This window comes from Phaenicophaeus curvirostris, chromosome 9 (genome assembly GCF_032191515.1).
Source record: "Phaenicophaeus curvirostris isolate KB17595 chromosome 9, BPBGC_Pcur_1.0, whole genome shotgun sequence".
Classification (NCBI taxonomy): Eukaryota; Metazoa; Chordata; class Aves; order Cuculiformes; family Cuculidae; genus Phaenicophaeus; species Phaenicophaeus curvirostris.
The window spans coordinates 6,142,729-6,156,225 of NC_091400.1; the positions used below are offsets into that span (position 1 = coordinate 6,142,729).

General features: G+C 52.5%; 1 protein-coding gene across 1 annotated transcript; it reads left to right on the forward strand.

Moving 5' to 3' along the window:
• The first annotated feature begins 3,297 nt into the window (after positions 1-3,297).
• DUSP5 (dual specificity phosphatase 5) lies at positions 3,298-13,248 on the forward strand. The gene is made up of 4 exons (XM_069863428.1): positions 3,298-3,808; positions 8,144-8,286; positions 9,702-9,921; positions 11,616-13,248. The coding sequence occupies exons 1-4, from the start codon at positions 3,421-3,423 to the stop codon at positions 12,014-12,016; spliced, it is 1,152 nt and encodes a 383-aa protein (XP_069719529.1). The 5' UTR covers positions 3,298-3,420; the 3' UTR covers positions 12,017-13,248.
• The last annotated feature ends 249 nt before the right edge of the window (positions 13,249-13,497 follow it).

The following is a 13,497-nucleotide window of genomic DNA, read 5'->3' on the forward strand; positions in this document are numbered from 1 at the left end:
CCTAGGGACCCGGCTGCCCCCCTAGGAGCTGGGGTCACCCCTTCCCACCCTTTGCAGAGCTGAGAACAGCCAGAAACAAAGAGCCCGGAGGAGGTGGGGAGGGGAGAAGGGAAGAAGGAGCTAGGTTAGGGGAAATACAGCCTGGAAGAAAAGGAAGGGACCAGCTGATCTGAAAGCCCCGATAAAAGCCCGAGACAAAGGACGAAAGAGCCTGAGAGATTATCAAGGGGAAACGGGAGGAGGAGCAGAAAGATGCAGCAGAACCTAGTGGGAACGATGTAAAGCGCTGCAGGGAGGAGGGGAGTTTCCTACTTAAAGCAGAGGGTGGTTTAAGTTACTAAGCCACCTCCATTTAGAGGAATCGAGCTCCCTTCTCCCTTCTGGCTGGGAGCACCTGACAAACGAAGGGGCTGCTCCAGTGGGAAAACGTATCCATGTCCATCCCAGAGCCCTGGCAGCATCACCCCTGCTTGCTCATCCCTTTCCAAGTACAACAGAGTCATTTGGCTGGTGGGCAGAGAAGTCAGGGACACTCTGCAGAGGAAGCGTTGGTGCTGCTGTTGTTAGCCTTGTTATTTTCTTCTAATAAAAAAGGTGGTCATGACTCACTCCATTAAGAAACAAAAGCAGAGCTGTAATCTACTGCAAGGCAGTTGTTTGGATGCTCCGTGTTAGGTGTGTAAAAGTAGGAAGGTCAGCTGCAGGTCAGGATTGGTGATAGGCACCCTGCACCAGGCCAGGCTTCAGGTATTCCCTGGAGAGTTTATTTTCGGAGCTGGTAGGACTCACCCAGTCCTTCAGACTAGTATTTAGCCAGGGATGCATGATAAGAATGGTTGGACTAGATGATCCGGTGGGTCTCTTCCAACCTGGTGATTCTATGATTCTATGATTCTATGAAAGCTGCCTTTCCCACCCACCCCCACGACGTTTCACTTGGGTTTCCTGAGAGGAAATGATGCTGGCGTGTGACTGTGCGGGGCCCCTCCTTCCTGCCCCTCTTCCCCTCCCTGTGCCGCACTGGGACCAGTTTGCCAGCTGGACTGCTACTGGGGGACGAGCCCCGAGGGACTCGGTTCTGCTTCTCAGGGAGGAAGAAGCGGTTCCTGGAGCTGGGGGCGCGGGGGCAGGAGAGGCAGGTTGTGTTCAGGTCGTGCTAGAGGTTTTCTGTGAACAGGAATAAGTCACCGCTCTCCTGCCCGTGCCAGATTCCCCACCTAGTGAAAACTAAAGAGGGGGAATTGGCCTGCCTGTGGAATAATGGAAGGGTTTCAGCACGGTGATGCTTCTCAGGGTGGGGATCCAGTCCTGGCAGGGCCATCGGACCCAGCCCCGCGATGCCCAGCTGCCCCCCCAGAAGAAGGGAAGGACCTGGGCCGCCGGGATGGCAGCAGCCAGGTGAAAACACCCACGCTAAGACGGCCTGTGAACATCTGCCCCTACCCACGAGCCACTATTTTTGTTCCGTCTCATACCCTGACTGACTCAGAGGAGGGGAGCGAGGGGGGTCAGGCTGGAAGGAGCCAGCCAGGGGCTGCAGGGCTTTTGTAAGAGGAAGAGGAGGAGGCGCTTCGAAACCAGTAGCTGCTAATCTTTCAAGTCAGCTCCAACGCAGCTTTCCTCGCAGAGCCTCTTTCATGCTCTCTGTTTCAGCTGCAGGCGATGTGAGGCAGGGATGGCACTTCCTGCTCTTGAGGTGAACATACTTTCGGGGCGCCAGCAGAGCAAATGACACCCTGCTCTTAGAGAGCTCCACTCTAATCTGCCCCGGCTGGAATGAGCACGGCTGGAGCTCAGCCTTTTGCCTAACTTCTTCCAGGAATTTCCACTTCTCCTTTTCGGTCACTTTTCAGAACTTATCTACAAGGAGATGCCAAATTTCATTATTCCTTCATGTCTTAGTGCAGTGACTTTTGGACACAGGCGCAGCCTGAGGTCTGCAGAGTAAGTCTTGCGTGTCCTTGAGGCACAGCCTCGCAGCTTAGAAGTTTGCCACAAGGAAAGGGACATAAAATCCCCCCCCCAAATAACAGTTTTTCTGTCGCAAGTCCCTGACACACACACTTCCACACTTGAGAGCATTTGTTAATTCTGCAGAAATCTGAGCAGTCACTCCTCATTTCCAAGCAATTACTCCTCATTTCCCCCTTTGCTGCCGGGCTGTAAACCTTGGGTGATGTAACCCCCAATCTTTGGGGGTGTCCCCAGGGCAGTCCCCGCTTATCGCTCGCCTCCCACGGCGTGACCAGCAGGTCCGGGGAGGTTCTTCTCCCTCTGTACTCAGCACTGGTAAGACCGCTCCTCGAATCCTGTGTTCAGTTCTGGGCCCCTCACCACAAGAAGGATGTTGAGGCTCTGGAGCGAGTCCAGAGAAGAGCAACGAAGCTGGTGAGGGGGCTGGAGAACAGGCCTTATGAGGAACGGCTGAGAGAGCTGGGGGTGTTTAGCCTGGAGAAGAGGAGACTGAGGGGAGACCTCATTGCTCTCTACAACTACCTGAAAGGAGGTTGTGGAGAGGAGGGAGCTGGCCTCTTCTCCCAAGTGACAGTGGACAGGACAAGAGGGAATGGCCTCAAGCTCCACCAGGGGAGGTTTAGGCTGGACATTAGGAAAAAAAAATTCACAGAAAGGGTCATTGGGCACTGGAACAGGCTGGTGGTTGAGTCACCTTCCCTGGAGGTGTTTAAGGGACGGGTGGACGAGGCGCTGAGGGACATGGTTCAGTGTTTGATAGGAACGGTTGGACTCGATGATCTGGCGTGTCTTTTCCAACCTGGTGATTCTATGATTCCCAGACCTGCCTCGATTGAAACTGTGGCCCGGGCAGGGGTCTCAGCTCTTTCCGAGGAGCCCCAGGAGCCCCGAGCAGCAGGGAGCTGGCGGCTCTGCCTGCTCTCGAGCTCTGCTGGGGGTGAGAACACACGCAGGGAGGGGGGAGAAGGGGAACTGACCCCCCCGCCTTTGCAACCCGGTGTGAGAAACCTGCCCCAGCCTCACCCTTACCGCTCTCCCCCCGCTCCTCTCCCCGCTGGCTGCGGCGGGGGGAGCGGTGATGCCGGCAGGAGCCTCAGCGCGATGACTGGAGGATTTTTGCGGCGTTTTTCAGCTTCCTCTGCCCCCGGGGCTGACTCAGCCCCCCCGCCGCGGGCCGGAGGGAGGGGATCCCCGCGGGGGGGGGGGGGGCGGCGCGCGGGCGGGGCGTGCCCATATATGGAAAGCGGGCGCGTCACTCGCCTTATATGGGCAGTGTCGTCACCGCCCGGCCTCCCATTCATATAAACGCCCGGTGGCGCCGGCCGGGATTCCCTGCCCGGGCTCGGCGCGGCGGCGGCTCCGCGCCTCCCTCCCTCCTTCCTTCCCTTCCCGCGAGCACCGGGACGCCTCCTCGCCGCTATCCCCCACCCCAGCCCCGCAGCCGACATGAAAGTCACGTCCCTGGACTGCCGGCAGCTGCGGAAGCTCCTGCGGAAGGAGCCCTCCCGCTGCCTGGTGCTGGACTGCCGGCCCTACCTGTCCTACTCGGCCTCCTGCCTGCGCGGCTCGCTCAACGTCAACCTCAACTCGGTGGTGATGCGGCGGGCCCGCGGCGGGGCCGTGCCGCTCCACTTCGTGGTCCCCGACGCGGCCGCCCGGGCCCGGCTGCTGCTGGGGGGCGGCGAGGGGGGCGCCCGCCTGGCGGCCGTCGTGGTGCTGGACCAGGGCACGGGGCACTGGCAGAAGCTGAAGAAGGACAGCACGGCTCAGATCGTCCTCAACGCCCTGCTCTCCAGCCTGCCCGAGGCGGGGGCCAGGGTCTGCTTTCTGAAAGGTGAGGGGGGGGGCAAGGAAAAGGAGGGGGGGGCGCGTCGACCCTCGAAGCTCCCTCGAGGTGGGTATCTGATACCAAAAATGCTGGTAAATCAACTCTCCGAGACTCCTTTTGGAGTTTTAGAAAGCGAGCATCCTTTAATCAGCCCTGGGAGGGAGCGCTCTCGAGGGTCGGTGCGCAGAGAGACAAAAGCAGGGGACGGAATGTGTTTCCCACTTCTTGTGGGGATGGATTTGATGTATTTCCCTTGGCGCTCCCGGCCCCTCTCTCCTCCACCACCTCGCAGTTAACCTGATTATTGGTGAAGGGCAGGGAGGTAACGCCGGGATTTCGTTTCTTTTCCACCCACTAGAACTAAATCCCGGATGGGCTCCGCGGGCTGAGCCGAGATGCCTTTCCGCTCACCCCGCCGCGCCTTTAAGAGGCTGAGGAAAAGCAAAGAATATTAGGCAAGAAGGGCAAAAGTTGCAGATTATCGGAGGGAGAGAGGGGCGAGAGGGAGAGCGGGGCTGACTCCGAAACCCGGGGGCAGGAGGCGAGCCGGGGTCCCCGGTGACCCCGGGGGTCCCGTTTCACACACACACCCACCACCCCCCCCCCTCCCCCCGGGCACACCGAGGGGAACCCGGAGCCGAAACCTTGGGGTTTGTCGGGGAACAGCAATGCCTCCTCCCCCGACGTGTGTTATAGCCCTTCGATTTCTTTGTTTTCCTTCTGTGTAAACCGGGGATAATAAAACAATAACCCCCCCCTCCATCTCTCCCTTTCTCTGCCCTCCCAGCCCTGCTCCCCCCGCTTCTCCCTGCAGCGCCTTTGTTCTTTTGTCCTCTTGGTTTCAAGGAGTCTTGTGAGGAGCTGGGAGTTGGGTCCGTATGGGTCCCTCCCAGCTCGAGGTAGGTTAGGATTCTGTTTCCTCAGCCCCTCGCCCCATCAGGAGAGCTCCGAACAATCCCCTTTCCATCTCCCGGGGTCATAAATGGAGGGGGAAACGAGGCGATGCTTCTTGAGTAAACCCTGCTCCTTTGTCCTCACCGGCCAGGGTTAATTCGCTTTTATTAAGTCTTTGATTAAACTAGTTTTTGTCCCGATATGCCCGGTTTGTGCCTTCTAAAACGAAAAGTGCCCACAGGGCATCTCTGCCAGGGTAGAGGCGCCTTCAGCTGGGATATTGCCCCGTACCGAGGGCGAAGGAGATTCCCAGGGTGGTTTGCCAATCCCCTGGCTCTGTCCCATCACCGCCAACCCACCCTGGGGTCTGACAGTCACCCCAACAGCACCAATTCTGCTGCTGCAGGGCAGGAATACTTGTGCCGTGCTGGGCCGCGTAAATCCTTGGGGACCCCATTAAACTAGGGATGAAGAAATGCCTCCAGGTCCATGCTGGGAAGTCTGTGGCGAAGCAGGGGCTGAATTATGCTCTGACTCTCAGCCGGCTCGTTTAGCCACAAGATCGTCCTTTCCTCCTCCCGTACCAGCCTCATGCTTTGAAGTGGTGACCGTGGGCAGTTTAGCTGGGTGGAGTTTTAATGTAGGCTCTGCCTTGAACCTTTTGTACATTGCAAAGTATCTTATCTTAAAAGCCTGTCTGTTTGAGGCTAGAAAGATTCCTCCTTAGTGGATGGGAAAGTTTCTACCTTTTCCTGCTGCTGCTCCCCTTTTCTTTGCGGGAAGTGCTCTGTGTCACAGAATCGGGCCCGTGAGGTCCACAGCTCCATCTCAGATCCGGTGTGGCCTGAGGAGCCAGTGACTCAGTGGGCAGCACTGCTGATTCACCGGGGCCACGGACCCCCAGGAGGCTGCTGTGGTCTGGGGCAAGATCTCTGAGACAGTGTGGATGTGCATCATCCTGCAGCACTGGGCACTGATCGGAAGAAAGGTCTGTAGCATTGACCTTGCAAATAATGAGCTGTGAAGCCACCAGAAGAAAAACCCTCCTTGAGGTTCTCCCCTTATACTCCTGTTCTCCCTAGGTGGGAGGAGGTGTTGGCTACTCAAGGGCTAAGGTGGCTTCATCTTGGAAGTCGCAGTGATGGGATGTGAATGGGTCACCCACAGATCTGGCCCCAAGCAGGGCAGCTAGCCTGGAGCAATTGGATGCCAGGTTGCTTGCCAGCCCCATTTCTTCCCTTGCTTTCTGGCTGCTAGGGGTTGTGTGTGTCACATCTTTCATCTGTGTAGGTGCAGTTTCATTCTGGCTGAGCTCAGCCCCAGCAGGGCAAGAGTGGCTGTGTGTGTGTGGGAAGAACAGCTTGTAGAAAGATAAAGTAACGGATCCTCCCTTGGTGCTGACAAGGATTCTGTTATTTATTGATTAAAACCGAAGCACAGCCGGGCTCTTTGTGATGAGCAATCTAGTGTTCGCAGGAATGACCTCAGGGAAGCTAGGTTGAGTGGGGAGGGGGAAGAGAGGAGATTGCTGGAGGATGGGATGAGAAGATGACTCACTGTAAGAATGGCCTGCAAATATCCTGATCCCCAAGGCTTGTAATTAACCATTCACCAGCTGCATGCGCTCGCTGCCCCAGAGATGCGAGACATGCGTGTCTGTTCGAACACACACGCTGATTTGGCTCGGGCAGATTTCTGTGTTCATTCAAGAATAAAAACAACAACACAGGGCGTAAATGGGGATAATGTCTATTTATGTAAGCTGGACATATTTTTCGTATGCGATGGCGGTGGTTAGGGGGCAGGGAGGAGATAAGGTCAGCTATGCAAAACAAGAGGATTTAAAAGTCCTACCCCGTGAAGGGCAGTTGGAGATCAAGCAAGCGGAGAAATCTGGAGAGCTGCTTGTGTTTGTTGGCTTTTCATGTTACCAGTGGTTAGGGATATCATTTTATCAACCCAGTCGTTGTGGATATAGTTTTATCACCCCCCTATTTATGGTCTCCATGGTCACTTGGCTGCTTTACCCACTGCCTTATGCTGTGAGCTCTGGGCTGAGCTTGCTGAATGTGGCCAGGAGTAGGAGGAAAGGTGCAGGTGCCGAGTGCCAGTTGACTGCAAAGTCACCTTCCTGCCCTCTGTCATGGAAAACACACTCTCATCGTGTTCAGTGGGCTTTGGATCGTGCCAGCCACTTGCAACACGAGGACTCCATGGCAGGATTGAGTGGGCGACAATAGCACGTCACGAATTCGAGCACACATCTGCTCAGACATTGCAAACAAATGAGATGCCGGCATTACGGGGCTGAAATGTCAGAGGTAGCTGCATGGGGCAGCCCTGGCAGTGAGGACGGTGGGGTCCCTGCGGCTTCTCAGATCTTCAGCGCTTCCTTTGTTTCAAACCCCTTCCTTGCACCAGGGCACCCGCACCGATGCTGCTTATCAGGGCGCAACAGTTGCAGATGAATGAATCTCATTGAAGGGTTTGCTTGCAGAGCCTTGTTTACTTGAGGGCCGTGCTCCAAAGAATTATTGAATCTTGCTGTTCAAGAGCTTTCCCCATTCGTTTCTGTTCTGAAAATGCACAGGTGGCAGACACGTGGCACAGCACTGACGTTTCCAGGCTGCTTCTGCTACCTGACTTATTCACGTTCATTTTGGAGATCGTGTGCTTCTGTGCAGTGCGTTCCCAGCCTCAAAACAGACAACGATTTAGCTGATGACAAACTTTGAGTAACAATGTAATAATAGGATTAATTCCTTTTCATTAGCTGCACGCTGAATGAAATGAATGCAGCACTTAACCATGCAGAATAGCTCATGTGGGGCTATTCAGTTGTCAAATGCTGTCACAGGATTTCATTAAGTTTTATAGCTGTTATTTAATAGCTTGGTTTCAGTGAGTCTGTCTTCATTACCCCGCCGCCTCGTGCATTGTGGTGATTAATGACAGTTGCAAGCACCCCACTCTTGTGCTTATGTCCATTCAAAAATGCAAATAAAATATTTCTTATGTTGTCACAGTGTACATAGTAATAACAGATTTGGAGGGGATCATTACCGAGTACAGAAATCTCCATCTCAAATGCTGGAAATAGTGCTCATCAATAAAACCTGGGGGAAAGAGTTTTGTCCCCGCTGTACTGAAGTTAATGGTTGCTAGACTCAACAGAATTACATCTGCTAACACTTTTAATCAGGATCCACCAGCTTTTGGCAGGTTAATAATTGTCAAAGGTATCAGAGGTTTTTCTGCAGTGCTGGGAGCCTTTTAAACAAACGCTCTTCCCCAGGGGAGCACTATCTCTAATTAACCCCCTGGGGCCCATCACTGTGCACCACTATCCCACTGCATTGCAAGTGCCTTCATTGCTCCTATACTTTAATTAAACCAGTTTTGGGAAGAACAAATGTTCATGATTCCTCTTTATTTTTTTTCCCTTAGGGGGATACGAAACCTTTAACTCGCAATATCCTGAGTGCTGTGTGGATGGAAAACTCATTTCCCTGGAGAGAACGGAGGTGGAGAGAAACCTCGCCGGCCACTGTGAGAAGCAGAGTGCCAACCACAAACCTGCTTATGACCAGGTGTGTGTCACGGCTGTGGTGGGTGAAATTCCCCTTGGCTCTTCTCCTTCCCGCCACTGGGCTCTGTTGGAGGCTGGCAGGGTGTCAGGGACCCTGGTGCTGTCAGTAAGTTGTCCCAGCCCAGGATGGCAGCCTGGACATCAAATGAAACGCCCCGTGTGTGTTGCTGGTCAGCATCACCTCCACCCGGCTTCAAAACGAGGCAACAGGAGGAAAAACACTCTGCTTAGCCTCAAAACTGTACTTGCGACCTGTCACACAGCCAGGCAGCTCATGCGCCCCCAAGGAGATAAAAAGCAGGCAGGGGAGAGGCTGCCAGGAGTGTAATTTTTCCAGCAGGCAGAGGAGCAGGCTTTGCCCATGCCTCATCTCAGGTCCCAGGAGCTGTCTCTGGCCGTGGGGCTGTTTCTGAGAAGAGGCAGTGACTCTTGAGGGCTGCCCTTAGCTGGGGGGAAGTGGGGGTTCCACAGGGAAGTCGTCGCACCCCCATGCCTGCCCGACCGTGTGCTCCGAGATGTCACTCTGTGGTTGGGCAGCTTCCGCTGGGATGTGGGTTTCTGGGTGCTGGGGGAGCCCCCAGGTGATGCCCCTCTGCTCCCCTGGGGGCACCTCCCATGCTGGTCTCTTTGCCACTGTGGGGTCTCCTGGGTGTCCCCAGTGTGTGGGACCCACTGAGGAGGCAGCTCAAGGGGGTGGAAAGTCTGTTGTTTGCAGCTGGGGGCTGACAGCAGCTCTTGTGCATCACGGAAAGTTACCTGTGGCGTCAGGAGGTGGCTTTTTTCTTTTGTGGTCTCGTCACCCAGCCTTTGCTTGCACTGAGAAAGGAGGAACTGAGATGACATCTTGGGGCGGGTGACGTGGTGGGTGCCGTGTCCCAGGAGGTGAGGGGGGACAGGGCTGTCCCTCCCGGAACCTGGTGGAGCTGTTGAAGAGTCTTGCTCTGATTTTTTTGTTTGTTTGTTTGTTTTGCTTTGCTTCATCTTTGGAGGTGTGAACAGAAGGGCAGAGGACTGGGCTGAGCTAGTGCAGCCTCCTCTGTCCTCTTCCTCCCTGCTCAGATACAGCTCCCCCTCTTGCTCATGTTTCGGTAAAGTCTCAGAGGGAACAACCTTCACATATGAAAGCGCTTTGGGTGCTTCCCAAAGGGCAACTCTTTAAAGAAAGCCGGAAACCTCCTGCATACAAGTGGGCTGGATCTGACTTTGTACCTCACAGATGTGGACAAGAAAATGAAACCTTTTTTTGCTGTGTGGGCTTTGCCATCGCAGTGATTCATTGGCCAGAAACACCGGGGTCCAAAACCACCAGCGAGGGAGGGAACAGACGCCCACATGGTGCCTTGCTTTTCTCTCTCTGCTATCAAGACTCAAATACCCTTGAAAAGGAATTACATGTTTCTGCTGCTTCTCTTCCAGGGTGGTCCAGTCGAAATCCTGCCTTTTCTCTACCTTGGTAGTGCCTATCATGCTTCCAAGTGCGAGTTTCTTGCCAACCTGCACATCACGGCCCTGCTTAACGTCTCCAGAAAAAGCTCAGAGTCCTTCAAAGATCAGTATTGCTACAAGTGGATCCCCGTGGAGGACAGTCACACGGCTGACATCAGCTCACACTTCCAGGAAGCCATTGACTTCATCGGTAGGTCCAAATTAACACATTTCCAGATCTTCATGTACTTTAAACTCATTTCTCCTAAAATACGTATTGGTGGGAAGGACACGTTATTTGCTGTGTGTTCCTACATGTCACAGCAAAAGTTTAAGCTGCTTTCCTTCCACAGCATCTGTCCTGGCAGAGGGATTTTGTTGAGGAAGGAAGGAAGGAAGAGGGACATTCAGAGGAAGGTGTTTGTCCCCTCCTACATTTTCCAGCATCAGGCTGTGTAGATGTGCTACCTGGCACGGCTGGTGTGGTGCTCAATGGAGAGGCACAGGGTAGTTTAGTGGGGTGGAGCAGCCCCAGCCTAGGAGGAGATGGTGTTGAAATTGGTGCTGTTGCTCCCCAGGAACATTTGAGAGCGAGCGAGAATAAAACGCCAGTTACAGACTCGCTGGACTCATTGCTCAGCTGAGTTAGAGCCCTTCAACGGTTCAGGCAGAATTACAAAAAACTGGTCTGAAGGTGTCATCTGAGCCCTTCCCCTTCCTGGTGAGAGTTCTCTCACCTTTCAGGGAAACGCTAATTCACTGCACTCTTCTGTCCCATCCCCAACCCCTTCTGGTAGTTGTTGAGTCACTTGGAACTTTCCCAGATTTTGAGGATGAATTTAACGTTCACTTTCTTTTAAAATTGGACGTGTGGTGTAGATGACTCAAATCCATGTCTTCCTTATTTTGTGCAGTAGTTAAATATAACTGGTTGTGGTGGCACTAGTCCCCAGGCAGACAATCGAAGACAGGCAAATGATAACTTGCTCAGCTCTGTGTTGTTCCACTGAGTGCTACACTCAGTGCAGTTCTTCATAAATTGGAGCTTGACTATATTGCTCAAGGCAATAGAGCAGAGAACATCTATTTTTGAAGTATTTTTTGTGTGGAAAGGGCTTATTTTAAGCACATTCTCTTTAATCTAATAACAATCATTTTGTTGTGTGAGTAACCACAGTGGCTCCTGTTGTGTAAAATGGGTGCTTTGCATAAGCCTTTTATATCCTGACTTAAGTCCAAGCATCCTTTAACCAGGCTGTAATTAGCAACTGCCTGCCAGTCCTTGTGTGTGCTTTGTGGTGAGCTCAGCCTCTCCACCCAAAGTCCCCAGCTCCTGGTACCACCATTTACTGCTAACTGGCCAGGCAGGGAGTTAGGATTGGACTTTAAAGAGAAGTCCTGTTTTTCTAGCAAAGCTGATGAAAGGAAGGCAGCTGAGCAGCTTTTGAGAGAGACCTGACAGTGGGAGGGCTGGTCAGGCTGGGCTTGGGTCAGCACTTTGAGCCACGGGCAGAGAAATGTGGATATAGCAAACCCAAACATTGCCCCGATATCTGGTCTGTGTCTCTCGATGTTTTGCAAAGTCAGTTGTGCCAAAAGCAAAATGGGCACATGGGATGGAGACAGAGAAGGACTTTTCCAAAAAAATGCAGAAAGAACCAAATCAGGATCCACAGATTCTGAAACCAGGTGTCGTTTGCCGCTCAGCTCCATCCTGAGCTGAGTTTTGTCTCCATTCTCTTTTAATCTCCATGTTAGCCTCAGTACCAAACAAAAGAGCAAGCCTCTCCTTGCTGGTGGACTGGCTGTGCACTAGGCTCCACCTTGAGCACTGGATGCGTGTTGCAGTGTTCTTTCCATCCCCAATGCCAACTGATGTCTGCAATGACATTTTTTTCCCCCTAGATTATGTCAGACGAACAGGGGGCAAAATCCTGGTGCACTGTGAAGCAGGGATTTCACGCTCTCCCACCATCTGCATGGCGTATCTCATGAAGACAAAGAAGCTGCGCCTGGAGGAAGCCTTCGACTACATTAAGCAGCGCCGGAGCCTGATCTCACCAAACTTTGGTTTCATGGGCCAGTTGCTACAATATGAGTCGGAGATCTTGTCTTCCACTCCCAGCCCCCCTGTCACCTCATGCAAAAGAGAAGCTGCGTCTTTCTTTGCAGAAGAACTGACGTTAGGCAAAAACTTTGAAGGCTCATGTTTTGCCTTTCCTACCTCAGTGCTGAGTTCTGTGCCCATCCACTCTCCCGTCCACCAGCTGAAACTCAGCCCGATGACAGCATCTTCATCCTGCTGAAGACCCTGGGCAGACTGGAGCTGGTGTGGTCCTCTGATTCGAACTGTGACCCCAACAAGAACATTTCATGAATGTGCAATAGAAAAACCTCATCGATGTAGTCTGAGATGGAGCGGTTGTTGAGGGTCATACTTCCCATATGCTGTGACTGTAAGATGCAAGTGTTCTAAGCGTGGCAGATTCTCTGAACTTTTATTGTCCTTTTTTAAAAAAAAAAAAGTGCTTTTTTTTTTAGGTTTTTATCCACATAGTGTGCACCCACTACTGTATTTCCAGATTCCTCGGGAGAAATGAGAAATCCATTTCATATGTTCTCAGTTCCCATTCCTTCCCTTCTTATTTTTGAAAATACTCTTATTTAAAGTTTCAAGCAATAAACAGCAGCAGTGGGGGAGAAAGCAAAATGAAAAGCACCACTTTTGCAGAGGTGGTGGTGGGAGTTAACATGGGTTCAGCTTTTTCTCCTGCTTTCCTCCTCCCTTCTCCTGTGTCATGTTACAGCAAAGGGCTGGGGTGGCAGGAGGGAGCTCCTTTCCCAGGACACTGTTGCACGACCAGGTGAAAAATCCCCTCTGCTGTTCCACATTCTGAAGTGTCAGGCATTGATCTCAGTGTAACTGGATACCAAGCCAGACCGTGGATCCATTCAGGTGTGGCATTTCCTGTACTTCTGCACTTGCTTTTGTACTGGATGTGCTTTTAACTAAAGCCGGGGACTTAACCAAGCTGCCCTGCTGAGCTATTATCCCCCCATCTGTTATTTAAGAACAGCCCTAGAATACTTGAATGTCTCCACAATCCTCATTCCAGTTACTTCCCATCAGAAAACTGCTGGATTTTACACCAAAAAAAAACCACCTGACAAGCTCAGCTCCAAGCCAGCTCTTCCTCTGTCCCTTCCCAAGTGTTCACAACGTGTATTGTGTTTGGTCAAGTGGTCTTGTTCAGTGTTACGTGGCTTGCTTAGCCTGTGTGGTCACCTCTAGCCAGCCTTTGTCCATGAAAGTTGGTTTCTCTCTCGCTCGCATTGGCTTCTGTGTCTGCAGAGAGTTCTGAAAAGAGTGGCTCTCTTTGTCTGTTGATTTATTATTTTTTTTTTAAAATATGTATGGGAAATGGCAATAATTTCCAGGAGATCTCGTGAATGTGAAAGAAAACCTGCAATGGTTTATATGGATTGTAAAAAATATAAAATAAAAAAAATAAAGAAAAAAAAATACCAGGAAAAGCAAGCTGTTTGTTGTACTTGGAAAGTGCTGCAAAAATGGTTTGGCAGAGTTCGGTGTTAGGAGAAGTCACCTGAGAAAAAGGCCATGGCCCAGAAGTGGTATAAGGAGGGAGAAGAGGAGTGTAAGCACCCTGGGCTCTGTGCTGGAAGCCTCCGAGGTGCATCTCTGTGGAGAGGAGAAGGTGAGGGGGAGGATTGTTTTAAACAGAATATGAGTCATGGTGGCGTCACTTCCAAGTAGCTGGGCAGGCAC

Excerpts from the sequence above, each read along its gene's own strand:
- DUSP5 (XM_069863428.1), top strand. The coding sequence starts at position 3,421 with ATGAAAGTCACGTCCCTGGACTGCCGGCAGCTGCGGAAGCTCCTGCGG. Across the intron at positions 3,809-8,143 it reads CAGGGTCTGCTTTCTGAAAG|GGGGATACGAAACCTTTAAC; the intron begins GTGAGGGGGGGG and ends TTTTTCCCTTAG. Across the intron at positions 8,287-9,701 it reads ACAAACCTGCTTATGACCAG|GGTGGTCCAGTCGAAATCCT; the intron begins GTGTGTGTCACG and ends CTTCTCTTCCAG.